Below are 26,188 nucleotides of genomic sequence, written 5' to 3' on the forward strand. Positions count from 1 at the left end.
AAGCCCGTGGTTTAAAAACAACAAAGTGAATAGTCTACACTTGCTCAGTGTACGAACACATCCCTGTTTTGCATAGGCGTCTAATTGTTAAACGCGACCGTTGCATGTGCATTGTAATTCATTTGGAGGGTGGACAAAATCACATCGGCTACGCACAAAAGTCTCACCTGAAAGAGTGTCAATGGCCCTCATCGCTACCTTTTCGTCGGGGCAATCCACAAACGCGTAGCCACTTTTTACGAGAAAGGGTGCACTGAAAGGTATCTTCCACTGCTCAAAGATACTTTCCAAGTCCAGCGCGCTCGCCTGCTCGCTCACGTTTCCGATGTAGAGCTTATTCATTTTGTTGTATACGGAAAAGAGCGACCGTGTTGCAGAGGGGCAGCCCTTTATCGCGTCGCTCGGATGGGCAGTGTTTGGAGAGAGAGAACCGCACTGTCGCTCAGCGGAGGGTCTGGGAGTGTTCTCCCAATCACTCCAAGCTACTGAGATATTTGATGGACGAGATCGCCGCCGTACTTGCGCGCACTCGCGTTTCCTCTTGATTTAAACGCGCTGAATTATTTATTCCGTCACCTCTGCGAGGCAAGGGCCGGGAAGATAGAGAACGTTTCTTTATTATTTGGCGATGCGACTAAATTGTCACACACGTTTGTGTAGGCACCGCCTCTTAATAACATCGAGAGAACGGGAAACAAAACAAAAAAAACTAAGTTATTCTGCCTTTTTCAATGAGCCACGTGTTCAAACTACAAATCAGTCCTGCACGTGAGGAGTCCCGGTTGCTCTCGTTGTACCCGTTCAATGATATTCCGTTCGGTGGACTTTTCTCTACTAATGCCGTTCTGCGCTCTTATTGGTTGTTGGTGGAGTTGTAAAGAGGCGTTGCACGCACACTAGCTCGCCTCACAACGCTTGGAAGCAGCGCTGAGGCTTTATCTGAGCTTATGGTGGGCTGCCATATAGGGGACGAGGGGGAGGGGCTGCCATTCATACAGCATCTACACTATTTCTTACTCTATTTTCTATACACTGTATGACATACATGCCATAGGGGTATGGTAAACCTCTAAACAATTGAGACCACATTCAATCAAGCGAGATTCTCTTTTTCTCTCCCATTCCACGAAGAAAAATCCTACACGCGCAACTACGTATAATTATTTACACAGATACATATGTGAAGCATTTTGCGTTACTCTAACGCAGCTTCTTCTTAACTATACATGCCTACAGTTTTTGACAACTGTGGCCTAGTGTAACGTGACCTAACCAGATTGAACAAAGCGAATATACACTTCCGGTGCCTAAAGAAAGGGGAGGGCCATGCGGAACATAGAAAAGTCGTAATGGCGAGTGGTTAAGGCGGGCCTCCTTCTGGCACAGCGGGGAGGAGATCATAGGCTTGTGTGTTGGTTCATGCAATATTCCTTTGACTTCTTCCCCGAAAATTCGCCACATTTCTTTCACTGTTCCGCAGAAAAAGACTGGAGTTGCATAATATCTGGATGTGCGGCCTGCAAATCGCTCGACCTTCCACGTAAAGCGGAGACATTTACGCTGGGCCCACGCCCTTATGCGCCTCTTTCTCTCTCCCCCTCTTTTTCTGTCACACACACATACACACATAGGTCGTGCTGGTTTTCTTTTAAAAGATGTGTCTGTACGCATATAATGTCAGATTTGATAAATATTCAAGTTGTATAATATTTGCATCGCAAGTTTAGGATATGACACGTTCGACGGGTTTCTATTAATTAAGACGGATTCAGATTTTACGCCCTTATTGGAATCCGCGAGATGTGAGGCACTGCTTGGGGGTTGTTCCGAACAAAAATGTCCAATAAATGACTTTCGTGGTTTTCCATAAGGCCGATAGGAAAGCGTAGCCTATATCAGGCGGTCACGTCCGGATTTGTTTCTGTTTACGTGTTGGCGCGTCCTACTTTAATTTGAGTGAATTTAGGTAATTTATTTGGAATGTTACCTGGCGTTTAAATTAACTGAGAAATATTCCTAAAATATTTTCGTCTTTGATTTACTAAACTCCACAAAGAAGCCCACACACGTTTAATTTAGGCCTAATTTGAATCAAAGACAATCATGCTGATAAATTTTTACAATTTTCTATAACAATATTAACAACCATGAGCATGCATATTGTTCGAGATAAATTGATTTAAAATAAACTGTTAATGTTCTGCACCTTACGAGCACTTTCGTTATATAGTGATGGTTTCGAATTAATTTCGTCCTTGTTTGATACTACTAGCCTAATTAAACCTCTCCTTGTATCATACACGTTCAACTTTATATAATTTAATTAATTTAACTTTATTTAATTTTCAGCCCTGGCCATCTTTCCAAAACAATATTTTTATGGCATAAGCAATGGCGGTTTCTCTCTCTCTTTTCTCTCGACGATTTACTTTTATCCCAGATTCTGCCTTACCAATATTTATTTAGCCTTTTTAACACATACACACACGCACGCACACACACACACACTGAACTAGAGTAAGCCATAGATCATGTTTTGTTCTATATTAGCAGTAAAACTGCCACGTTGCTCATTTAAAATCATTTGTACAAAGAGTCCTGAAATCCTAATTAGGAATTTTTTTGTAACTGAATAGAACTAGCTTTTTTTAATGCCATAGATATTCACTTTAAATGGCAACTAAAAGTGTACAAAGTAACAACATCTGATTTCTCAATGTGTTATTGTGGGTAAAGTCAGACAGCATGTAGTTGCAGCATGATGCCAGTAGTGTTTTTTTTTTATTTATTTTTTTATATATAATGCTTTATTATCAACAAGTAGCATGTACAGTGCCATATCTCACTATATAACAAAAACATTTCACATGGATGCCAGTAGTATAGCTAGCACAACTGAAATACTACTGTAGAATGGCACGCACATGATGAGCTCCTATTGGTCGAACAGGAGACCAATGAGAGCGCAGCTCCTTTCTGCTTTTCTACTCTCGCTGACTGCTGCATCGATTGTTCATTCATTGGTTTTCATCCGCAGCTCTTCGGTACAAATCCAGGCGCGAAAAAAGTCTACTATGGGGTAGAATTACTTCATCCAGTTTCAAAATTAGAAACCGGAACATATTATGCACCATACATTTTCTCTCTGTTTGAGTTTAAAAGGTAAAAAACATGCAAAGAAAAGAAAATATGGAGGAGGACTTCGTTTTCATGAGGTATTTCGAGGCAGTTCGCATGAATGTGTTATATATTCAACATTTTCTGATTCTGCAAACTTGGTTGTTTCTTTACAGATGTGGCGGAAAGTCTTAGTTTATGCAATGCCTTTAGATACCCAGTCCTTGTGTCTAGCACACGTGGGGATTCTCCTCCCCTCATTCGCTGGTCAGATCGGATGCTTATTTTCATACCATTGCCCCCTTTTTGCATCGGCCATTTCCTATAGTAAACTTTTGTATAGACTGTGATAATGAATACGTGCTTTATAGAATCACTAAACCTACATTCGTACAACATGTTTGTGAGGTTGCTTTAAATGCATGTTATTGGAAAGGAATGAGTCCCGTTGCTCCACCCGTCAGGGGAGACGTTTTCTATAGGAAAACATTGTTTATGTAGGCTAGTAAGTTATGCGGATTGAGTGTAGTATGTCGGTTAGACGAAAAATATCTACGGGCTTTACTTAAAAGCCTCGGAATAATTTGCCGTTTAAGTCGAATTAGGGACCCAAACGGTCAAATAAATACGTACGTAGCCTATATATTATATACAGACAAAAGGCTAACAAAAGCAACAACTGCTGCCTTCGCTTTCGTTGAAGAACACTGGAATTAAGTTGAAAAGTTTTTTTTTTTGTACCGTTTCAGATTTCAGGTACGTTTTGCATGTTTTTAGCCTATGCTCCCTGTTGAGCGAATGTATGGAACATTGTGTGCAGTTAACGCCATGTTTATGCGAAGATTTGCTTTCAGAAACTTCCACAGAAGTTTTGTGTATAGCAACCAGCTTTGTTTCGTGTAAACGTTCTTTTTGAACCAGTAATTTGTTGGAAACCGACTACTACTTCTTTTCTGTTGATTATGTTTTAAGGATATAATTTTTTGACAGTTTAGTCGATGTTTATGTTCTTGGCTGTATTAACCACTGTGTATTTATACAGAAAATGGCGGTACTGATTCACTTCCAGTAGTTTTTTTTTTTAACCTTTTTCCTGTGTTTATGTCAAAGAACTAATATAGTTAATTTATTTGCGTTACAATTACATACAACAAACTTCTTTAGGTTACTAATATCATCCTAAGGAATGTGTTGAGTGTTTAGTCATTAGTTGTTTAGGGTATGTACGTTCATTCAGTTATTCAGTCAATTTATACTGTTTTGCTGTTTTTATAAAAAAAAAATAGTTTTTAAATGTTTAATATATGCTTGGTTAGAGGCCTGTTTGAGTGCAGTGCGTAACGTCTGAATATCTTAACAGACCTGTAAAACAAGTCCAATCCTATATTAATTGTCTCAAGCAGAACAAAGCTAGATAGACATAAGTTGTCACACACTTATATAAATATAAATTGTTTAATAGCCTACATTGGCGTTAAGGGTTAAGAATGCCCTTGGTTTCTGGAAATTATTTTTGTAAAGTGCAAGAATAATAAAAAATTGTACTTTGCAGGCTGTGATATTTTGAGTGGTTTTAATTTAAGGCCAGAGTTTATAGCATTTCGAGTCAATTCAGAAATGGATACTGTATTTATTCTGTTTTAATGGGTGTGGTTGCCATTGAAGACATGGGAGGTCATATAGTATGCTCTACTTTTCTCATGTCCAGTTGAAATAATTGGTATGGACTGTTTTTTTTTATTATTGATGTAGAAATGCATTTAGTTCATTTTTTTCATGTGTCCACTGATATGTTTGTAGGTGGCCAGGTTGATAATGTACGTTGATGAAAATTCAAGGAGATTCTACAGAGTAAAGACTGTTATTTACTGTACCCAACAGTCATTTTAATTGCTGAGATGGTCTGAAAACATAGGAATAAAAATGGTAGAACCAGGAAAAAATTTTAAGATGTTGTACACAAGTAGTGTGACTTAAGTATGTGGCTTATTTTGTGTGAAAGTTGACACATGTGAGGATGTCTATTTTTAACCATTTTAAAGTATTGTTTTAAGAATGAAAAAAAGTGAACAATTGTAAAGAAATGCACAGTATGAAGATGACATTTAATATGTGATCTTTTTTTTCTTTACAAAGAAGCTACACATGGCATGTGTACATTAAAGCAAATGTAATATTTATTAACTCAATGCACCACAACACAATAAAAGAATAAAGTTTTATATAATCATATAAAAAATGTCTTCTAAGAAAATTGTGATGTGATTAAAGTATCTTTTTTTTTATTATTATTATGACAATACATTGACAGCTGATGCATTTTGTCAATTTTGCATAAAATACGATCTCATACAATGAGAAGTAACAAAATTATTAGTTTAATGACTTACAAGAGAGGCAGTTAGCGACTTGGAACTTTTTGGTCCACCAAAGTCTTTTTATAGTCTGAAGACTGGTTTGCACATTTTAATATGTATATTCAAAAGTACTTTTAATAACATTTTAGCAGTGTTGGCCTCATGTCACTTCCTTGCCACATCAGGGAGTGAAATCTAAGAAATGGTCTTGTCTCAGAACTTCCTTACTCTTCCACTCCACTAATCTGAAATGCCTGGATAGGTGAAAACAATATGGCCGACAGTCTAATGTAGCCAAGTGCTCCACACTGCTCTAATGGAGTACCTCGTGTGCCTTTCTGGTCATTTAATATGGATGATTTCAAACACATTTACAGATTCACAAACGAAAGCTTCTCGTAAGATCCTGTGAACACTCTTAAAGTTTTAACTACTGAAGTGGCTCTGTATAAATCTCAAGATCAGCTGTTCACTCAAACATGCATATATTTGAATTCATGTATCTTGGTATTTGTAACAAATTGAATGTTAATTGGTCTGTTAAGCATTATATAATGTAATATTTAGTGAAAAGTGGCTAAAAATTCGACTGAAATATCATTGATATCATATTCTGCTTGACCTCATGTTAACCATACTACAAACCGTGACAGCAGCATGCATTCAACCCATGTTTAAGCAACTCGTGTATATGGTTTGAAAAAAAAAACAGCTGTCTTTTGTAGGCTTCTCAGTTCAGTTTTTATAACTGCTTCAGTTTGTCTTTAATGGAATGTTCAACTTTGAAGTGAACTTGTACTGATTCACTCCGTTTATTAGTGGTTATTTATTATTAGTGATGTTCCAAGCAGTTTTACAAAAATGCAAAAACATTTACTTGAATTTTATGATGAAAACATTACTGCCAACCATTGTATTGTACAAATTATTTCTGTATGATTTGTTTTTAATCTTAATAGAAGGTGCTAATAAAGACATTTTTAAAGACATATTTTGTTCACATTTTATTGTAACACATACTGATAACAATGCAAATGATCAATGTTCTTTTCACCTGTTATTATTAATAATTATGACAATTATTGCGTTTCAGATATTGGAATGTGTTTTAAGTTTAAAACCATTTTTAAAAAACAGTTGTGACTTAACCACACTTTTTTCTATAGACATTAAACATTAATTACGTTCTAGAAACTGCACTGCAAAACTAATTTCTTAGCGATAAATTATATCTGGTTTTTTTCGTCTGTGGTTTTTAAAATTCAGCATTCAAAATGTTAAGGCAAGTTGGCATTAATTTCTGTACATTACCGAAAAAAAATTATGCTTGTATTCCCAGCTTTGAAGAACATTAATAAGACTAAGTAGCACATCAAAGCATGTCTTGTCATAATAAAAATAAACACTTATTTTAAGGTCTTTATTTCTTAAGAAAGAAACAAAGCAACACAATCCTGAAAATAAAAGTATTTTTTCACAGATAAAGAGGCAATCTCAGCCTGTTTTCTCAAGTACATTATGCTCTGCCTCAGATGTACAGTGACACACACACACACACACTCACACTCACTCACTCACTCACTCACTCTTGCACACATCCCCGCTAAAAGATGCCCAGTATATAGGAAAACTCACTCACTCACTCTTGCATACATCCCCGCTAAAAGATGCCCAGTATATAGGAAAACTCACTCACTCACTCTTGCATACATCCCCGCTAAAAGATGCCCAGTATATAGGAAAACTCACTCACTCACTCTTGCATACATCCCCGCTAAAAGATGCCCAGTATATAGGAAAACTCATCACACCTTACGAGCACACTACAAAAAAAAAACTCACACATAAAACCCGATGACGACAGTATTTATGATCTCCACAAACCTTACATACTGGGAAGTCTACAAATTAAGACATTTATAACAATCTTTCTCTAGTACAGTGAGTTTACATGTCTTTATAAATGTATAGCTCCATGCAAGATAGCTCTTCAGGATCTTCTTAGTATCGTCCTGCAAAACACAAACGTTCTATTAGAATGAGTCTACAATTAAAATGTCCATCACATGGTACATGATTCAGTGGGCAAACGGGAGAATAATGGGATTTCATGAGTAATGCACTCTAGAAGCTGTGGCTTATCAAGCAGGCATGCATTTGGGCATATGTGGAAAATTCTGATTGCTCAAGGCTTTTAAATCCACTCACTTGGGCTGTATGAGCGAGATCTTGAGCGAGACCTGTACCGGCTGTAATAAGGTGACGGAGAGCGCCTCCTGCTGGAAAAGAGAAGAGATTCGAATTCATAAGAACCTTCACAGAAACACTAGAAATGTTTGACACACTGAAGTATATATTCAGTGTTACCTGTATCTGTAGTCATACTCGTCATAACGGTCGTATCTGTCGTAGCCACGATCGTAATACGAGTCTCGTCTCCGGCCGCCGCCACCACCACCACCACTGCTGCTGCTCCCACCTCCATTACTAAAAGAGTCACATTTGAAATGTTAGTACAAACCACCCATACTAGTTCAGCTACCCATACTAGTTCAGCTTATTTGTCAATGTTTTTTTTGGCCTGCAAAATACTCACTGTGTGGGCCGACCCATGTAGATGCCTGGTGTGGGGGTGTGTGGACGTTTGGTGATGGAATAATCCACCCTGATGCACCTTCCATCCAGCTCCATGCCATTAGCCCGCTCCATTGCCTGTAATGAGGGATAAATGGTTTGTTTAGACAGGATATACAGTCATAGAGCATCTAATAACATTTGAACATTAACATATTAATGAAAATGTAATAAAATGTCTTAGTGTTGTTAAGGATTAAAGGGATTGTTCAAATGGAAATTCTGTCATTATTTACTCATCCTCATGCCATTCCAAACTTGACCGACTTTTTGTTCAATGGACCATAAAAGATGACATTTTTATCCATACAGTGTAAGTCAATGGACACCATAACTAACATAACTACATAACACTGCTTGGTTACAAAAAATATCTTATTTTGTTAATGCACTGTGAACAAACAAACAATGAACAACCTGATTTTTACTAACGTTAACATAGATTAATAAATGCTATAAAAATATACTGCTCATTGTTAGTTAACAAATGTAGACCGATTTTTTTAATTGATCATCCGGACTGATGTGTGAACATAACTAACATATTGAATCCTTTCAAAAGAAACATTCACTCACAAAATTGACATTACTAGTGCATTGAAGCAAGTTTTACTTGACATGAGTGCAATATGTAGCCAATTAAATAAACTAATTTTCATGACTACTCCAGTCCTGTAAATCACAAATGGCCTGATATTTCCAGATTTTACTGATGTACCAAAGTCAACGTGTTCACTAGATTACAACAGGTAATCCGAAGTTGTCCTTAAGATGCCATTAAGTGGATCACTAAACCGCTTAGACTGAACTTGCATTGGCAGGTCATTTCCAGCTGGGGATGTACCTCTTTGGCATCGTCGATGTGCTCAAAGTAAACGAAGGCAAAACCACGAGAGCGTCCCGTTCGCTGGTCGTAGACAACATTGACACCGGCCAAAGGGCCGTAACGTGAGAAGACCTCTCTCAGGTCTCGCTCTGTTGTGTACAGACTGAGACCAAACACACCCAGACACAAGTTCGGGTCTGGATTGGCCTGTAAGAGGGACAGAGGTGTCAGCACTAGTACACAGGACAAAAGATTGAGAACACCCAAAATTGAGCAATGACCAAATAAAACATTGCCTGTGTGATTGAAATTCTGCATTTAACACTATTGAACTGCACACAAACAATTGTAAAAATTTTTACACAAATATTACTAATCATACTGATAGGTAAACATTCAATTTACATTATCGTATCTTTGATGAGGGGAAAAAAGCAAATGCATTGTAATTAATTTCTTTACCTCCTTTTGTGAACCTTCAAATTTCATACCACAGAAAATATTCACATGCAATGACATTACAAATAATTACTGGATGTGATGGAAAGCAGCTCAACATTTCTTTCGTATGTAATAACCAGTCTAGGTTCCTGCAGGTTTATTGTTACACCCCTCCAACAGAGATGATGTGCCATTTTTCAGGAAATACTTCATTGCTTTCTCTGGTGGGGCAGCAAATCAACATGACTGCCTAATTCTCTGAAATTTCTCCGGGTCACTGTGTGACAGTATTTAATAACCCCTATTAAAGAGATTTTGATGCAAAACCAAACATTACAGCTTTCCGTCCAACAAAACATGTCTTAGGGCATCACAGTATGAATATGGTCATTGCATGAGCTGTCTGAAGGGCTTCACAGTCACTGCAGGAAGACCAAGTGATTTTTAAAAACCAAAAGTCACCACATGGACTTCTTAACCCCTTTAAAAGGCAACATTGAGACTTGTTTGGTCTAGTGGTTATTGTTAAAAGGTTAAGAAAGGTCCACATACCCTGGCGTCACCATGACTGTGCGAGTCTTTTTTGGAGTCTTGGCTGTATGAGCTCTGTTGATGTAATAAGAAGGAATGAAAGGGGTTATTAAAGACAGTCATGCTTGTCCCTGTGAGGCTGTGATGGGGGTCTGTATGCATTTTGTACAAAACTGAAACACACCTTTAAGACTAGCAATTAAAACATCACTTTAAAAAAATACATAACATGTTCTTGATCTAAAGCATTTTAAGTGTAGGGTTCAAAATCAGATAACCAAGCCTACACTCTCAGAGAAAAAGACACAAAGCTGTCAATGGGGCTGTACCCTAAGGTACAAAGACTAAAAAGTACACCTTTGTTTGATCTTTATTTACCCCCAAATGGTACATAATTATACCTTAATGGTAAAGGAAAAAGTACCAGCCCAGTGACATTTTGGTACCTTTTTTCTGAGATAATGTCAAATCTTTTAATTAACAAAAATGGGAATTAAAGTGATTTCAAGGGATAGTTCACCGGAAAATTACACTTCTGTTATTATTCGCTCACCATCATGATGTTATAAACCTGTATGCCAGTGGTTCTTAAACTTTTTGACTCAAAGGTCCCTCACTGTCCAACACTATATCCCCCATACAGACCTTATGCATCAGAGAAACAAGTGCGCAGAATTTTAGAATTTAGTTTTTGAACTTCCATTTTTGCGGTAGCCCTATAGCATCACTGTTGAAGAGTAATTAGCTGGCGAAGTGAATTTACTTATTGTAGAGTAAACGAATGTCATCATATGTATTGTGTATGTATGTATATAAGCGGATGCCATGACAAATGTGATTTTTAAAGGGGTCATATGACGTTGCTAAAAAAAACATTATTTTGTGTATTTGGTGCAATGAAATGTGTTTATGAACACCGGCATGGTAGGCTATACTCTCCCAGGAAACAGTCCTCATCCTCCGTAAAATGCGTTGCTCACATCTGAATATTTGGTTTGAACTGTTCTGGAACAGTGTTGTAAATACAACTTAACCACTGATTTCTAGTTGTGTCCTCTTTTGGAAGACCAAACAAAGTCGTTTCGCTTTCACAACGAAACACACAGCGCCTTCACGACATGGCGGCGGTGGCAACAACAATACTACAGCGAGAATCAAAGTTACGCCTTCTTTCTTTGCGTGAACATTTGGGCGGCGTTATGCAAATCTTCCCACATCGTGACGTAGACATGTGGGGGCGTGTTTAAACGAGGCGTTTTAGGGGGGCGTGGACGAGTCTTAACTTTTATAAAAAATATCTCTTTGGGTTTGAGACTTTAGTCTTTGCAACTTTAGGGATCTTATCTATTCACGAACCGCTTGTAACACTCCAAAGAGAAAGGAAAACTTGAAATCGCATCATATGACCCCTTTAAAACAAGCGGTTCATTCATAAATTCGAACAACCTTACCTTCAAGCTGCGGAAATACAAACAGAAAGACAGAAGACAACAAGCTGCAGGATGACAAAGCTTTTTCTCCATCTTTGTTTATTAACAAATATTAATGATATTATTCCAAACATAATATCACCACTAATGACTAAGATATTTCCGGTATTTCTGCTGCAAGTATGACAAAGCTTTTTTCAAAACTTTTTTAACAGTACTTTGTTAACAGTAACTGGAAACATCTACATATTAATTTAATAAAGCATAAGTAGTTTTTTTTTTGTGACTGCAGAAATTTCAAGAACAGTATGTTTTCCTATAATAACAATTTTTATTATGGAGGAAGGGAGTATTATTGAAGTTTTTTTTTCAGGATTTTAATTTAGTGTTTTATTTTAATACATTAATAATAATTTATTAAAATAAATATTTCTGGATGTTTGTTAAGGCACCCAGCCACTTGTCTATGAACCACTGCTGTATGCTGCCATAAAAAATATAAATAAATATCATATAGGTTTGCAACGATATGATGGTAAATAAACAATGACAATTTCATTTTTGTGTGAACTATATTTTTAACAGCAACTGCAGTAACAGTAGTTGTGGTCCCTCTAAACTTAAGACTCCTATCCCATGACACTCACCCGACTGCCAGTGTGTCTGCGGCGGTTAGACATGGGCGATGTACTCTGGCTCCGTCTGCGTCGGTTGTCAGGGCTGTTGGAGCGAGAACGAGACTTCTTCCGGTGGGAGTGAGACCGAGAGCGGCTGTAGCGGCGATTTGAATGGCGACGAGAGCGAGACCTGGAAAGGACCAAACACTGAGTGAGATATACTAAATAAACAGAAATTAACTTGCTTTTCAAGAAAGAAATGGCTTCATGACATTCAGCTGATGTATGAACTGACCTGGTCTTGGATCGGGAGCGGGATCTGGATTCAGAACGTTTGGATGCTCGGGAAGGGCTGGGAGAGCCAGACCTGCTCTGCGTCTTGGGTTGGGCAGGACTGCCCCGCTCCGATTTGGATGGCGAGCGGGATTCCTAACATCACAGCAATGTGTTACAACATTTACAAGACGAACGTTCACAAAGCAAGCACACTCACACCACATACATAATTGCAGAAATCCAAACATTCACTTTATTACAGCTGTGGAGGAAAGTGTTAGAATTACTTCAATTATATCATGGAATAAAAACAACAACTAAAGTTAATAGTCGATGCTTGTTCTTTAGCCGAATCACCACAGTAAAGCTACAAACATGCAAATGATCATCAAGAAGAGATTAGAAAGACACTTGGAACACAAATTCTGCATTTACTTAACCTACGGACTCATTCATTCTTCTGTTTTCAGTATACGCTATTCCTTTCTCTCAGGCATTTTATTCTTCGGTCTTCATTTGTTCAGTTTTCCTCTCCTTTTCATTTCTTCACCCCAATATGAAACCTCTTTTCTTTTTTCTGCTTTAGACACATAACGCGAGTGTGCTTCTATCTGACCGATCTTCCGTTCTTTTCTCCCCTTCCCACTTAACCGTCTGCTCTGTAAACATTTTCTCTGTAAAAGCCTTCTTTTATCTTGAATATTCTTCCACATTCTTGGCCTTAACTCTTCAAATCCTTCACGACCAATAACCTTAATGAAAAAAGAACATTCAGAGCAATTAAGATCAAAGGAAATTTAGGGGAAAAATGAAGTGAACTATTGAAATTTCACTACTCCTTTTGAAATACAGATGTTTGTTTGGTTACATAATCATATGGTGTAAGAGCGAGAGAGGGTAAGGAAAGATCAGAAATGCTGGAAAGAGAAACCAAAAGTACTCAGGTTGCTATTGTGTGAATGCAAACTCGTGTTTTAACACGTTAAAACACGTGTAAAGTCATTTCCTAATCAATATCTGCTACAACAACTGTACTATTGTAGGGCCGGCTGTTAAAAAAAAATCAAAAGGGCACATTGTTATATATAAAAAAAAAACAATTGCTGGTAAAAAATACTTGCCATGTTCAACACAGCAGCTTATTTACATTTATTTGATATTCAACATCGTAATGGACTTCTCTAAAGACCTAAAGTGACTAAATATTAAATGTTTAACGAATTATTAGCCGATACGTATGTATCAGCTGATCTATCTGTGCAGTTAAATTGTAAATAAACAAAAGAAAGGGGCAGTTAGCTGTTCACTAATCGATCATTACCGCAAAGAGAAAGAGAGAATATTTGAAATAAACGGCAGAACGGTTTATACAAAAACCATGCTTACCCTCCCCTCGAATCGTGGCTCCTCGACATCACTCATTTTTAAAGTATTAAATTATTGGCAAAAACGTGAAAATGAAGATATTCTTCCTCGAAGACTTCCGCTCTTTACGTAAGTGCAGAAAATGGCTGACCAACTGAAGCGCGCTGTGAACTATGGGAGACGACTCAACAAATACGTCACATCCTCTTCAACATAGATAGATAGATAGAAAGCATACATGAGCACATTATAAGATTGTAATTTATAGATTATAAATCGACATATCCCAAATAAAAAAAAAAACAATGGATTGACATGGTACAACCATATAATTATTTGAAGCACTTTGAGGAAAACCTACTTATTTTTCCATTTTCATTTGATCACATTAATGGCACAAACGAATGTGTACACTGACACATCTGAAGTATTGTACATGTTTTATTGTATGGATTGAGTTGTGTTGTCTGGTACAGTTCCTCCTGAAAGATTAATGCTGCGTTCAGTTTTGCTGGGATTCAGCTTCATGTACTAACAGCAACTGAGGTATATATATATATATATATATCCCCACCCTTAAACATTTCAACCTGCAATACAGCCATCAATCAACTATTCAGAGATTATTCTTTGGATCAGCTTGTTTCCTCCACAGTTCAATAGCTATCGCGTTGCAACGCACGGAGTCTCAACAATTAAAAGGTGCTACGTGTAAATCTTCGCTCTAGAATCCAATTAAGTGCACTACACACCGTTAGCTAGCTGTGGGGATAATGCTGTACATGATGTCTTTTACAGATTCATTATGAAACACTCATCCATATATCAAAAATCAGCCTTCATTTAGAAAACACATCCTATCACTCTCTCATATCTTATATTCCATATTGCACATAAGTTATAAAATATATTTGTGATCCATGAATACAAGACAAAACAATCAAGCTGAAGCTCATGTGCACAACAGAAAAAGGATGTCTAAAAGCTGCTTTAGTCTAAAAAAAAATATATATATATATATATATATATAGATATATTTATCTCTGTATCTCAGTCTTTGCTGTAGTGGCGCAGATGATGTCCATGACCACAGTTTGCTATTTTAAAGAGTGCGGCTTATGTGATCTTTCAGGTGATTGTGGCAGGAAGTGCAGAGGGTTACTACGTCTGTCTGGTCGGTGAGCAGACATATTTTGTTTGGTGGACCTGGAAACGGTGACTCTGGCAGCAAGAAGAGTGCCAGCACCAGCAGCAGGATGGGAGATGTTCTGTATGGAGGCATTCACAGCAACTTCCACTTTCCCTTCCAACTTCACCAAACGGTTGAGAATATCATCTAACAGCACAGCAATTGTCCTCTTCAAGTCAGCTTCAGCAGAACAAGAGATAAGGCAAGGATTAGTATTATGTTTTCATTTTATAAACAAAAATGTAAAAGAACTTACAATAATAACACGTTTTCATTTGTTAACATCAGACAGCTACGTGCAGTTAACATGAAATACAGTATTACTACAGCCCTCATTATTTTTAATTTCAGCATTTAGAAATCATTTTCTAAAATCACAACTTGTATTTGTTAACATACAAGTTGATAAACGCACATTAACTAATGAAAACTAACAATGAGCAATATATATATATATATATATATTTATTTATTTATTTACAACATTTATTAATCTTTGCTTGTGTTAGTTACTAAAAATACAATTGCTCATTTAATCAGATTTTTTATTTTTTTATTTTGTTTGATTAAAATACACATATCCTAGAACATTTGCTACAGACTTCAATTTCGGTCTGTTCATCACACAAAATTATTGTATGACTATTGCGAAAGTCATATGTACTGTTTTTATGATACATTTGTTGTGTTTTTTGGCACTATAAAACAGCATACAGGTAAGGCATGACATGAGGGTGATTAAATTATGTATAATAATAATAATAAATCCTTACCATAACCTGCCATGGAGGTGCCATGGGGCCCTGAAGGGTTCTGGTTCTCCTCGCTAAGGACTTTGACATAGCGATGGCTGAGCTCGAGGATCTGTTGGCGGAGCTCTGCGCTGCTCTGGCGCCGTGGTTGTGTGATGGTGTAGTGAAGCAGCAGCAGACACCAGGCCAGGCCGAAGACCACCAGAAACACACTCAGTCTGTGAGACATGCTCCTACGCAGCACACAGCTCAGCATGGCAATGCTGCAGGTCTGATGGGACCTGGGTTAAGGGGATGGGGTGGGGACAGGTTTATAAGAGGGTGTCGGTGTCAGGTTCAGAGCTGGGAACAATTAAGTCGTGAAAAAGCGGAGTGGAGGTTAAAATTAGGAATGGGGAGAAAAGCCGGTAATAAGGTCACTGATCTCAAGTATTTGTTTAGCCGTTTTGACTAGGAAATTAACAGCAAGGAAGGTGGATGGATTGAAAGTAATTGTCTATTGCTGAATAGGCGTCAAGTGCAAGGAAAACCTGTAAGACACAACACATAGACACACACACAAAACAAGCAGAAATTTGTCAAATAATTGTATTAAATGGCTATAGTTACAGTTAATACACAAAGCTTCAGGTTTCAGTTTGTATGAATAAATTACGTTTCCATCCTTAAGTGAATAGAAGCCCTGTCACCACTCCTCTGTGGTCACAGTGCTATTCTCCACCCAATCACAAATCACTCAACCAGATGGTGCTTTAGATAAATTAATAACGCAGGGGGGAGAAATACGACCACTTTTAATCATCACATCCCCACAGAAACAGCAGAACAATATTAGTGAAGTTAAAATGTAGCATTTTTGCATATTGATTATATTAGTCAAGATGAAATCAATATTATGACTGTTATAATCGAAGACTGACCAAAGTGCAGGGGATTTACACTGTGCTCCACCCTGTCAAACTATTGTTTTCAGCTGTAATGCTGTCAAAGTATAGTCACATGAAATTTAAGATGGGAATTACAGCATAAAACTGGGTTAAAGCTCTGAGGTCAGACATATCATGCCTTTGCTGAAAAGATAGTGATTATTAGATAAACAATGTGAGAGTTATTCATTGACTCGTTTAACTGTTGATGTTATCTAAAAGCTGCTGTAGCGATATTGGCTTGGAGAAAAGGTTAGCAATAACAGAAAAACAGGACCACTGATATTTGGCATGCAGTATAAGCAAATGTATATAATCAAACAGCTTTTAGCATTCTGGCTGAACTCATATCATGCTTATACATATGCTCGTTTTTATCTTTTTCACTCGGTTCTCAAGGTCTGCACTCTACTATCGCTTTAAGACAAGGCCGGATGTGAAAGGTATTGAACAGCTGGAACAGCCTGATGAATCTGCTACTGTAACATAGCTAATATAGAAATTACCTTAACTCCTGTGGTCAAGGTGACGGATTCGTGGACTCCAGATCGTTGACATCTTAGCGCGTGTGCATGGCAGCCCTAGCAAGCCTATCTTAAAAAATCCGTAATATTAAAACAATATTCAAACTGCATCATAACTTCAAAGCAACCGTCTCTGTATTAAGTATGAAGCTAATTATTTTTGAGGTAACGCCTTAAAATAAATGCCAGATTATAATTCGGAGCCGACTGTGGTGGCGAAACTAAGAATACAGAACATTTTCAGTAGTATTTTTCCCTGCGGTGACAACGCTAGCTATTGCGTACGACGTCACGATACGCACCAGCGACGTCCGGTTATGAATGGTTCTTCTTTTGAGTCGAACCTTTTCAATGAATCAAATTCACAAAACGATTCTTTCACATTGGACTGAACAAATCGTAAAGCCCAAAGAACTGTGTCTCTGCTAAATGAATTTAAAATATGCTTGTGATGACCTTTTTTTTTTTTTTCTAATTTTATTTTTTATTATTACTTTGTTTATTTTTTTAATTATTATTTTATTGTTTTTTTATTTTATTAAAATTGTCTCAATTTGTATTTACAAAATGTGAAAATATGTGAAGAACTTGCTGTTGAATTTTGTAATTTTGAAAGTTCAATACAAAAAAAGAAAGAAAAAAAAATTCACGCAACGAACCGAATCGGTATAATGACTTGATGGACCGAAAAGTTACAAAAGAAATACAAAATACGAATAAAATGTTGTATGACTTGACTTGTTAAAAACTGAATGCAATATTAAAACAGGCAAAAACATTTTTCAGCCAGAAAAATATATTATTAATTAATGCAAATTAAGGTTCTAAATTACTTTATGTTTTATGAGCATGACATTATTACAATGAACATCTTTGTTAATGTACTGAAAAACGCGATAGACAGTTGTATGTGCCCACGTATTTACTGGAATGTTTTATAATAAATATGTTTTTCTTCAGAATATACAAATTATTAATGTGCGATGATGCAACTACGTCATAACGTAAAAGAATCACTGAATCATTTTTTAAAAGAACTGTTTGAAGGAAACGATTCTCTGATATGAGTCTGACTCACGTCACTCGCGTAAATTGTCAAAGGCAGCATGGGAAATGTAGTTCACGTGTACAAATGTAGTCGAGATGCATAAAAATCGTTGTGAGTGTATATTGAATATTACTGATTAGATTTTTACATTATGATATTTTAAACTTTTTTTTTCTTATACATAATTTAGACTATTTAGGGAAAACATCACTGTTGTTTCGTCGTTGCCTAGAAACACAGGCGCCAAGAACAACCTTCATTGTAAACAAGTTGCAGTGTCAGTGTTGCAGCTCGAGAAGTAATTTATATCAACAGACAAATCTACAAAAAAGACTCACAATCGCAGTGGAATGGAAAAGATACACATCGACAAACATGCAACCAATGCAGTGGAGGCCTATTTAGAATACAAAAGGTTGGTTTGTTTGGGAAAAATCGTCTAGTAAAAGGTCTATTCACATAGTCAATGCAAAAATGTTTATTATTTTTATCTTCTCACGTACAATTTTTTTTTTAAAGCTTGTCGAGTTTGAAAAAGTGATCATGTAATTCTCTATCATTGAATATCCTGTTTTGCAAAGGATTGTTGGGGAAGATGATGGAGGGAGGCTGTTTTCAGAGGAAGAGTACAAGAAATACAAAGAGACAGTGGTGCCAAGAAGAATACAAAACCGTCTATATGTCAGTTTTGGGGTCCCGGGACAGATAGACTGCAAACTGATTGGACCAGAGACACCTTGCTTCTGTACACACAGGTATGGATCATTGGTCATACACATTATTGATGTACACAAACAGATTCTTTAATAATTCTATTTCATTCTCAGGTATAAACAACATTGCACAGACTTTGAGGAGTTGCCAAAGGAAAGGCCTATACTCTTGCCTTGTAGGGTCAAAGGTTGTCAGTGTGTGTCCTATGAATATGTTCATATCAACGGCTCTAAACCAGTACGCTGTCAATGCAAACACACAACCAGTGAACACAGTGAAGCTATAGCCCATCAGTGCAACAAATGTGAGTTTTGCACCATTGCATCTCCTATTATTATTTGAAAGCTAACATAATTCATCATTTTACACATAAGCATTTAATCAAACGTAAACAAATCTTAACCTGTTTACCTCCAGGCACTCACTGCACTGGCTATCGAAGTCCATTCACCTGCGAATGTGGTCAGCCTGGATATGCCCATGTGACGCTGGTTGAAACCACGGAAGAGCGCATGGCACGGGGGCGTCCGGTGGGCAGAGCTGTTCCATATGCAGCTATGGGAGGTTTAACTGGATTCAGCTCACTGGTGGACGGCTACCTGAGACTGGATCCAAGTGGCGTAGGCAATACATGTGAACAGCACACAGAATAGGTTATGTGTCACCTGACAGTGGTGCCACAACAAACATAATGTTAGCATTAGGTTAGCACACACCTTTAGAGTCAACATTATGCTTGTTTAATTATGTTATATTTTAAGCTTTCTGTTTTGCCTGAGAGAGAATTCTTAATATTTGTCTAGTGGTATATTGCAACAAATACTTTTTTACAGTGTATATTTATTAATCATAACATTAATATAAATGTATTTATAGTATTTGCATACTGTATTATATAATAATAATAACATTAATAAAATAAATGAATAAAAATAAACTCATACTGATATTAAGATGAATAATTTAAAATAATCAGACCTAATTAAGACACACTTTAAAAATACATAAAATCAAGAAAATTTTCCCCAACGTTTTTTTTTTACTTTTTCATTAAGTAATAATAATTTAATTGAGTTAATGCTCAATCTTTCATAATTAAATTTTTTATAAATAACTGTAATAATTTAATACATTTAATAATCTTTTTATTTACTTTTTTATTTTGTATTAAGAATTTAGTTGAGTTAATTGTCAATGCTTCATGCCCCATACAAAATATTTAAACAAAAATACATATTTATTAAAAATACTCGTCATTCAAGTATCTGACAGAATAAAGATTTTGGATTAAAATGTATATGAATATAAAATGAATTTAAAATGTACATATTATGCCTGTAACTTTTTACCATTTCTTTTTAATAACCGTTTTTATTCATATCATTTTTAATTATCCTTTTTAAATTTCACTTACAGTGTAAAAATATGTTTAAATTGGTAAAATGACTCATATAGTTTCCAGTTTTGGCCAGCAGAGGTCAGTAGTGATACACATGCCTCTGCTTCACTTCACCAGCTTTGACTTGACTGTGCGAGAGATGTGTCTTTGTTTTTAATGAATTGGCTTTAAATTGCTCTTCTCTACTTGCTAATGTTCAGAACAATAATAGCAATTAAAGAACGTAATTAAAAGAGTGTTTGTGCTCTATCTATGAGACACAGAGGGCTGCGTGCTCTGTGAACTCCGCAGGCTCTGTGGCTCGCATTCAATCGCTTTCTGTTCAAGAAGCAGAAAGAAAGAAGAAACAATTTCACCCCTAATCATTGGTACAGTTCCACTAGAATGGTTTGCTGTATGTGCTGGGCATGACTAGCTCTGTCTTCCACTGTGTGTGTGTGTGTGTGTGTGTGTGTGTGTTTTGAATCTCAGAATATGTTTGAATGTGCTCCTCTGTTTTTGTATTTGTGAATGTTTCATGACTCATCCTAAGCTCCTCAAGATTCCATTAGATCGGATTCGTTATGACTTCCTCTTTATATGTTCATACACTCTTCCTCTGTTCTGATATGCATCTCCACTCAATTGCTCTCGAGAACATCTGTCTGTCTCATGAAATGCGCAAATAGGAGTGTGTGTGACCTGAGAGACTTGCCTTTGGTGACGTCGGTGATGAAAAAGAGACCAAACACAGACTCTACTCATTACCACACTTGAAATAAAACTCGCGGCTCATTGCTGGATGTTTCATCGCCACCAACACTCTGAAAATACCTCGCTGATTTATTTAGAAGTCTCTTTTGTACTGCCGCTCTTTTCCTGGTCCTCTATTTATATTAAGCCTCACTTAGATGGTATTATATTATGCACCCTGCGCCTCTCTACCTCTTCAATGATATCTTTAATTCGTTCCCTCTCTTTTGTCCCCCTCCTCCAAACCCCTCCGCTTCAAATCTTTAGTTACACAGGAATCAGTTAAAGACACTGTGAGCAGGAAAAAACATAGTATGAATTCGGTGTAAGTTCACTGGTTGGCCGATGTTCACGGCAATGTTACACATTCACGAATGGTTCTGTAAAAGGATAATTCACCCTGAAAAAGTAAAAAATAATAATAATAATAATTTACTCACCCTCATGTCATTCCAAATTATATGATTTTCTTTCTTCTATCAATCCGCAGAAGAAGCAGAATGTCCATCAGCTCTGTTTCATTCGATGATGAAAGTGATTGGTGACCAAGCGTTTTGGTGAATAACATGCTTACATTTGAGACTGTCCTCACACAAATGGCGTCAGAAGGTGTATGGACTACTTTTATAATTGTTTTATGATGAGCTGTGTTCTTTCAGGAGCTTGACAGCCTCTGGCCACTATTAATTTCCAGAGCAGTGTGAACATTTTTCAAAATATCCCCATTTGTCTTCCATGGAAGAAAGAAAGTCATACTCAATAGGAATGACATGACCCCAACATTAACAACTGTCCTAATTATATGTTTCTTTAATGATTTTGGTAACACTTTATTTTAAGGACCAATTAGTTGCTTATTAGCATGCATATTACTAGCTTATTGGCTGTTTTTTAGTACTTATAAAACACATATTAATGCCATATTCCGCATAACCATATTTTAGGTCCCTTAATCCATACCCAATACCTAAACTTAACAACTGCCTTACTAACTATTAATAAGCAGCAAATTAGGAGTTTATTGAGGCAAAAGTTATAGATACTGGTTATTAGTTCATTTTTTAATTTTTAAGAATTTGTCCCCAAAATAAAATGTGACCATGATATTAATAGTATAATTAGATTTTGATGTAGAACCCTTTATTATGCTCAATGTGTTCAATTACAGAACCCTAAAAGCAGGGTTCCAAGAGCCCTAATCTGGTTCATTTAGAACCATTTGTCAATGGAGACTTAAGTTTAAATGAATAAACCTGTAGTGAAGTCTAATTTTATATTTAAATTGATAAGATAAGTTTAATATTAAGAAGTCCAGCTCATAAAATCCCTTGAGGGTTTTTTGATACTTGCTTAAAAGTATCCACTTTGGCCACAAGCCACACTGTAAAAAATTACCGTGAATTGAACGGTAAAAGACTGTAAAAATGCTACAGTAAAAACCTGTTAAATGGTTAACCGTAAATTCCCCTACTATATACGGTGAAAAACTGTATTGGACATTACATGTATTGGACATTAATTTTACGGTAGTATACCGTTTTTGGAAGTGAAAAAGACTGTATAATTTACAGTGAATAACCGTAAATTGACATTCCCAGAATTCCCTGCGTTACATTTCAAATTTGATGGTTTTTTTTGTTGAAATAACTATGTTTCTTAGTTTTTTCTTATCAGTTTTGTATATTAGGGTTGTGTGTTACACCTAATGTTGTTAAAGGAATGCTTATTGCATTATTTCAGTTTCATGTGCATTACCATGATGGTGTTTGGTGTTTGTGTGAATGACACTGTGCACCTTCTATATATGTTATTATTTATAAGCTGCTTGTGATGGGCTTTGGTTCATCATGTGACTTTCTCATCACCACCTGCATTTGGTGGTTATCAGTGTATTACAAAGGTACAAAACAGATTTCAGTACTTCAATAGGTTGGTATATTAACATTATATCAGTTAATGAAATTACGGTATTTAACTGTAAATTTAAGTTAAAACCGTAAAACCGTAAAACCTAAAACGTTGCTACCGTATTTTTTACGGTAAAATTCCGGTAACCACAGCTGCCGGTTTTTTACCGTAAATTTTACGGAATTTTTTTTACGGTGCAGGCCCTGTGGCCACTTGGCTTCATGCTTTCAAATAATGAATTGCATTTAAAGTTAAAATATCTATATTTCAATTAGATGAACTCAAAACAAGTGATTTGTTGGTGGGAAGATTGCTTAATTAAATACATCCATGCACACAAACACACTCGCAAACACATACATGCAGTGATGTGATAATGTGATCAGTCTACAATAATGAAACTCTTGCTTTATCCTGCTTCCGTCTATATACTTCTTTAATTAAAAAAAAAAAGAATGAAAGAAGGAATTGAGAAGACTCTTTGAACTCATTAAAAATGCATCACAAGAAAAATGAGAAGGAACAGTTTATTAACAAAATATAAATTTATCATCCGGCAGAGGTTTTGAATGACGACGTAGAGGAAAATCAGGACAGGATTACATATAAAGGAGCTGGTGTAAATGTTTAATTAATCTGATTAGATTCAGCAGATCTGCGGCACTAAAGTGATTCACATTGAAATCAGATTAATTCCCTTCCTTGCTGTGATACAGCACATGAATTTTAATTCTGGGCTGAAATGATCGCAGTAATCGCAGTAGTGATTAATTAAGTCAACCGTATGCTATCGTGCCATTTTTTTGTCAGAGCAGAGATCACGAAGTGCTGTGATTCAGATTATTGATGTGGCTTTATTTGTCTATGACACACTTTGTCTCCTTTTTGACCCAAGCAGGTGTCCACGGGAAGTCTTAAACATGCAAACAATCTACAAACACACACCTGTGTCCAAAGAGAACACCGGAGTAAGCTAGCGGAAGGGATGATGTCTGACCTGAAAGGTGACATATCGGTTTAGTGTGAGTGTTTGATGATGGTGCATGTGTGTGTGTGTGTGTGTGTGTGTGTGTTTGATATCAACCCTGATGCCTAACTTCACAGATCCTTTGGTGTCATAATGCCTTCAATAAGCCATCGCTGTATTAATTATGTCCTCCCAATGACCTTAATCTAAAGACAAGATGCAATGAAATCACTTCACAAATTCTCCACCAGTGGAAACCATTAAAAAATGCAAGGAAAAATGGAAAACTTCAAAATATGCCTCCTTACGAGTCTAATCTCCTGGCCATGGAAACCTTTCTGAGGTCTTTAGAGCAACTGATGTACTGCTATCGGAGGCACCATGGTGCCATGATTGACAGACGTTTGGGGAGGAACAGAAGAGTAGAAAATAGACCTGAAAAATATTCACCCCTTTACGTTAGCCTATAGCTCAGATTCGTCATGCGAAGCAGCTGTCAATCAATAACATACATTTAAAAAGTGTGATATGATACTGTATTAGTTTTACTCAAACTGCAAACTTGCTATACAAAGTCAGGAACTGTCCAGCAAACTATGAATCATAGGCACTTCTTGATTCTGTTCAGACTTTATTAATAGTCTGTTTATATTACACTGAATTGCATTGAAGCCTCGTAAAGTGTCGCCTCTTCTCCGTCTCCCATAAGCCTGACAGATTGCTGCACAATTGTCAGAGTCTATGTTGTGTGATGTTGAAAAGAACAACATCAATTACCTTGAATCAAAGCAGTGAGACCTAAAAGTGTGTCAAGACATTTGCTTTTTCAATTTCTTTGTTAAAAACCTTGAAAATCGACGCTGGAACTGCGTTGTGGCCGTGACTCGAGGTGCTTCTGCTCCTCTCCCATCCTTTATTCTGCTCAGTTGTGCTTTGAAGGATTGAAAAAGGAAGAGGAGGAGTGAGGGAGCAGAGATGAAGACTGTGGGACTGGTGGCGTTATTTATTCAAGCCGAGCACATGAGTGTGAAGGGGGAGACAAAAGCGAGCGTGGAATCACGCAGCTGTGCAAAATCAATAAGTGTTCGCTTGACAGTAATAAAAGATGATCTCTGTCGTTTGTGCATCAAAACACTCCGATTTGCCCTCATACTGCATCCACACTCTCTCAAATACCCTCAGACGCATGACGGCACTTTGAAGACCAACCGCCACTGACAGATTATGGTCCTCTGGTCACAATTGTGAGATGTATTTGTATTAATAAATTAATAAGTTGTATAAATAAGCATAATTCCTGAAGAATCTGCAAAAGATTGTTTCTTAAAAGGTACACACATACACACTTCCCTTACGAAAAAGAAGTTTATTCAAGTGTGCTATTAGTATACTTCTTTTAAACTAAAAAATAGGAAAGTATACTTTTAGCTTGCTTTTTATATGCTTCTCAGACTTTATGTACTTCTCAGAAATATACTTAAAATGACATTTAAGTATACTTGACTTATACTTGAAGTCTAAATATATTTGAGCTATAATTGTGCTCCTAGAATCCGTGTTTTCATTGTTATATTTTAGGGGGCGCTAGTACACATCTTCTGTACAGAATTTCCAAAAAACACAAGTGAAGAAGAAACCGAAACAACAGATGCTTCCACATGTAATCTTAACACCATCATCAGACATAAAACAGTATCAAAACTGTGTAACGTTATGGAATAAAATGTCGACCAATGAAGAGGTAATAATTTTAGTCAAATATTTTTTTTCTAAGGTTGAATAAGCTTGAAACACAGATAACTAATTTTACACAAAAGTAAGGCTATGCAAACATTTGAATAGATAATCTGCAAATTCAGTCATTTGTTTCGTAAAAATATTTGTGAATATCTGCTTTGTCAAATAGCTTCATAAGGCTTGCACCTAAAAAAAATGAAACACAACTTTAATGATCCCTCACAATTTTAAAAGATACCTTGCCAATTCTGAAAGAGGTGTGTAAAATTATGAATAACAAACAATTACACCATAGATATAATGAGTGAAAAATGGGAGATATATAGTGGCAGTAACAAGAATAAACACACTGAATCTAATAAACTGATAAAGAAATAACAAAGCACTGTTGGTCCTATATGGAAAATATTTCTCATTTCTTCATTAATTTCATACTGCAATAGTCACTGGCACTGTCTGGCTGTCTAAGCTGCAGTACATAAATTTTACATTGGCAGTAGCTTGTTTTCAGGTGTCTGGCCACCACGGTCCTCTCATGGAGGCCCCATTGGCTCAGTGAGTAATCTGTATTTGCTGACTTCCATGACTCAAGTGCAGGAATGAACAGAGCCAAATAACAGTTTATGATGAGAGAATAGAAACAGACTGTTTTAGAAAAACAAAAGAATGTTACAAAACAGTGAAGTTCCATGTTTTTA

The 26,188-nt window shown here is 36.6% G+C and overlaps 4 protein-coding genes across 10 annotated transcripts in view; 1 reads left to right on the forward strand and 3 right to left on the reverse strand.

Moving 5' to 3' along the window:
• The window catches only part of igf2bp3 (insulin-like growth factor 2 mRNA binding protein 3), a 34,860-nt gene extending 34,106 nt beyond the window's left edge, over nt 1–754 (reverse strand). The window contains exon 1 of the mRNA XM_016444598.1: nt 168–754. Coding sequence (XP_016300084.1) covers nt 168–342 — 175 coding nt within the window. The 5' untranslated portion in view covers nt 343–754. The remainder of the gene's footprint in view (nt 1–167) is intronic.
• A 6,570-nt stretch (nt 755–7,324) lies between these two features.
• Nucleotides 7,325–13,775, reverse strand: LOC107656658 (transformer-2 protein homolog alpha-like). Of its 6 annotated transcripts, XM_016444594.1 has the most exons (10): nt 13,616–13,772; nt 12,674–12,981; nt 12,249–12,382; nt 11,984–12,143; nt 9,928–9,981; nt 8,953–9,141; nt 8,071–8,186; nt 7,842–7,961; nt 7,683–7,753; nt 7,406–7,486 (listed from the first exon to the last, which is right to left on the reverse strand). In XM_016444594.1, the coding sequence occupies exons 2-10, from the start codon at nt 12,683–12,685 to the stop codon at nt 7,476–7,478; spliced, it is 867 nt and encodes a 288-aa protein (XP_016300080.1). In that variant the 5' UTR covers nt 12,686–12,981; nt 13,616–13,772; the 3' UTR covers nt 7,406–7,475. The 6 variants fall into 6 exon arrangements, with proteins under 6 accessions (XP_016300083.1, XP_016300082.1, XP_016300081.1 ...); XM_016444597.1 differs by lacking the exon at nt 8,953–9,141 and having other exon boundaries at nt 7,325–7,486; nt 13,616–13,774; XM_016444593.1 differs by lacking the exon at nt 12,674–12,981 and having other exon boundaries at nt 7,683–7,750; nt 13,616–13,775.
• Nucleotides 13,776–14,025: 250 nt separating this feature from the next.
• Nucleotides 14,026–19,177, reverse strand: ccdc126 (coiled-coil domain containing 126). Of its 2 annotated transcripts, none has more exons than XM_016444602.1 (3): nt 19,159–19,177; nt 15,557–16,065; nt 14,026–14,963 (listed from the first exon to the last, which is right to left on the reverse strand). In XM_016444602.1, the coding sequence occupies exons 2-3, from the start codon at nt 15,789–15,791 to the stop codon at nt 14,692–14,694; spliced, it is 507 nt and encodes a 168-aa protein (XP_016300088.1). In that variant the 5' UTR covers nt 15,792–16,065; nt 19,159–19,177; the 3' UTR covers nt 14,026–14,691. The 2 variants fall into 2 exon arrangements, with proteins under 2 accessions (XP_016300088.1, XP_016300087.1); XM_016444601.1 differs by lacking the exon at nt 19,159–19,177 and adding an exon at nt 16,968–17,271.
• On the forward strand, nt 18,361–19,400 carry fam221a (family with sequence similarity 221 member A). Its single transcript, XM_016444600.1, has 4 exons — nt 18,361–18,448; nt 18,615–18,788; nt 18,861–19,051; nt 19,165–19,400. Exons 1-4 carry the CDS (start codon nt 18,384–18,386, stop codon nt 19,398–19,400), a joined length of 666 nt encoding a protein of 221 aa, XP_016300086.1. The 5' UTR covers nt 18,361–18,383.
• Nucleotides 19,401–26,188: the final 6,788 nt, after the last annotated feature.

The sequence above is a fragment of the Sinocyclocheilus anshuiensis genome, unplaced genomic scaffold, assembly GCF_001515605.1.
Source record: "Sinocyclocheilus anshuiensis isolate Anshui unplaced genomic scaffold, SAMN03320099.WGS_v1.1 scaffold2081, whole genome shotgun sequence".
NCBI classification, from domain to species: Eukaryota; Metazoa; Chordata; class Actinopteri; order Cypriniformes; family Cyprinidae; genus Sinocyclocheilus; species Sinocyclocheilus anshuiensis.

Bases quoted from the DNA above. Each gene is read 5' to 3' on its own strand.
- ccdc126 (XM_016444602.1), bottom strand. From the start codon at position 15,791: ATGCTGAGCTGTGTGCTGCGTAGGAGCATGTCTCACAGACTGAGTGTG. The intron at 14,964-15,556 runs GTAAGGATTTAT...GTTCTGCTGAAG, and splicing joins CACCTCCATGGCAGGTTATG to CTGACTTGAAGAGGACAATT.
- fam221a (XM_016444600.1), top strand. From the start codon at position 18,384: ATGGAAAAGATACACATCGACAAACATGCAACCAATGCAGTGGAGGCC. The intron at 18,449-18,614 runs GTTGGTTTGTTT...TGTTTTGCAAAG, and splicing joins GCCTATTTAGAATACAAAAG to GATTGTTGGGGAAGATGATG. The intron at 18,789-18,860 runs GTATGGATCATT...TTTCATTCTCAG, and splicing joins CCTTGCTTCTGTACACACAG to GTATAAACAACATTGCACAG.
- LOC107656658 (XM_016444592.1), bottom strand. From the start codon at position 13,651: ATGAGTGATGTCGAGGAGCCACGATTCGAGGGGAGG. The intron at 7,962-8,070 runs GTGAGTATTTTG...TGACTCTTTTAG, and splicing joins TACATGGGTCGGCCCACACA to TAATGGAGGTGGGAGCAGCA. The intron at 7,754-7,841 runs GTAACACTGAAT...TCTCTTTTCCAG, and splicing joins GAGTATGACTACAGATACAG to CAGGAGGCGCTCTCCGTCAC.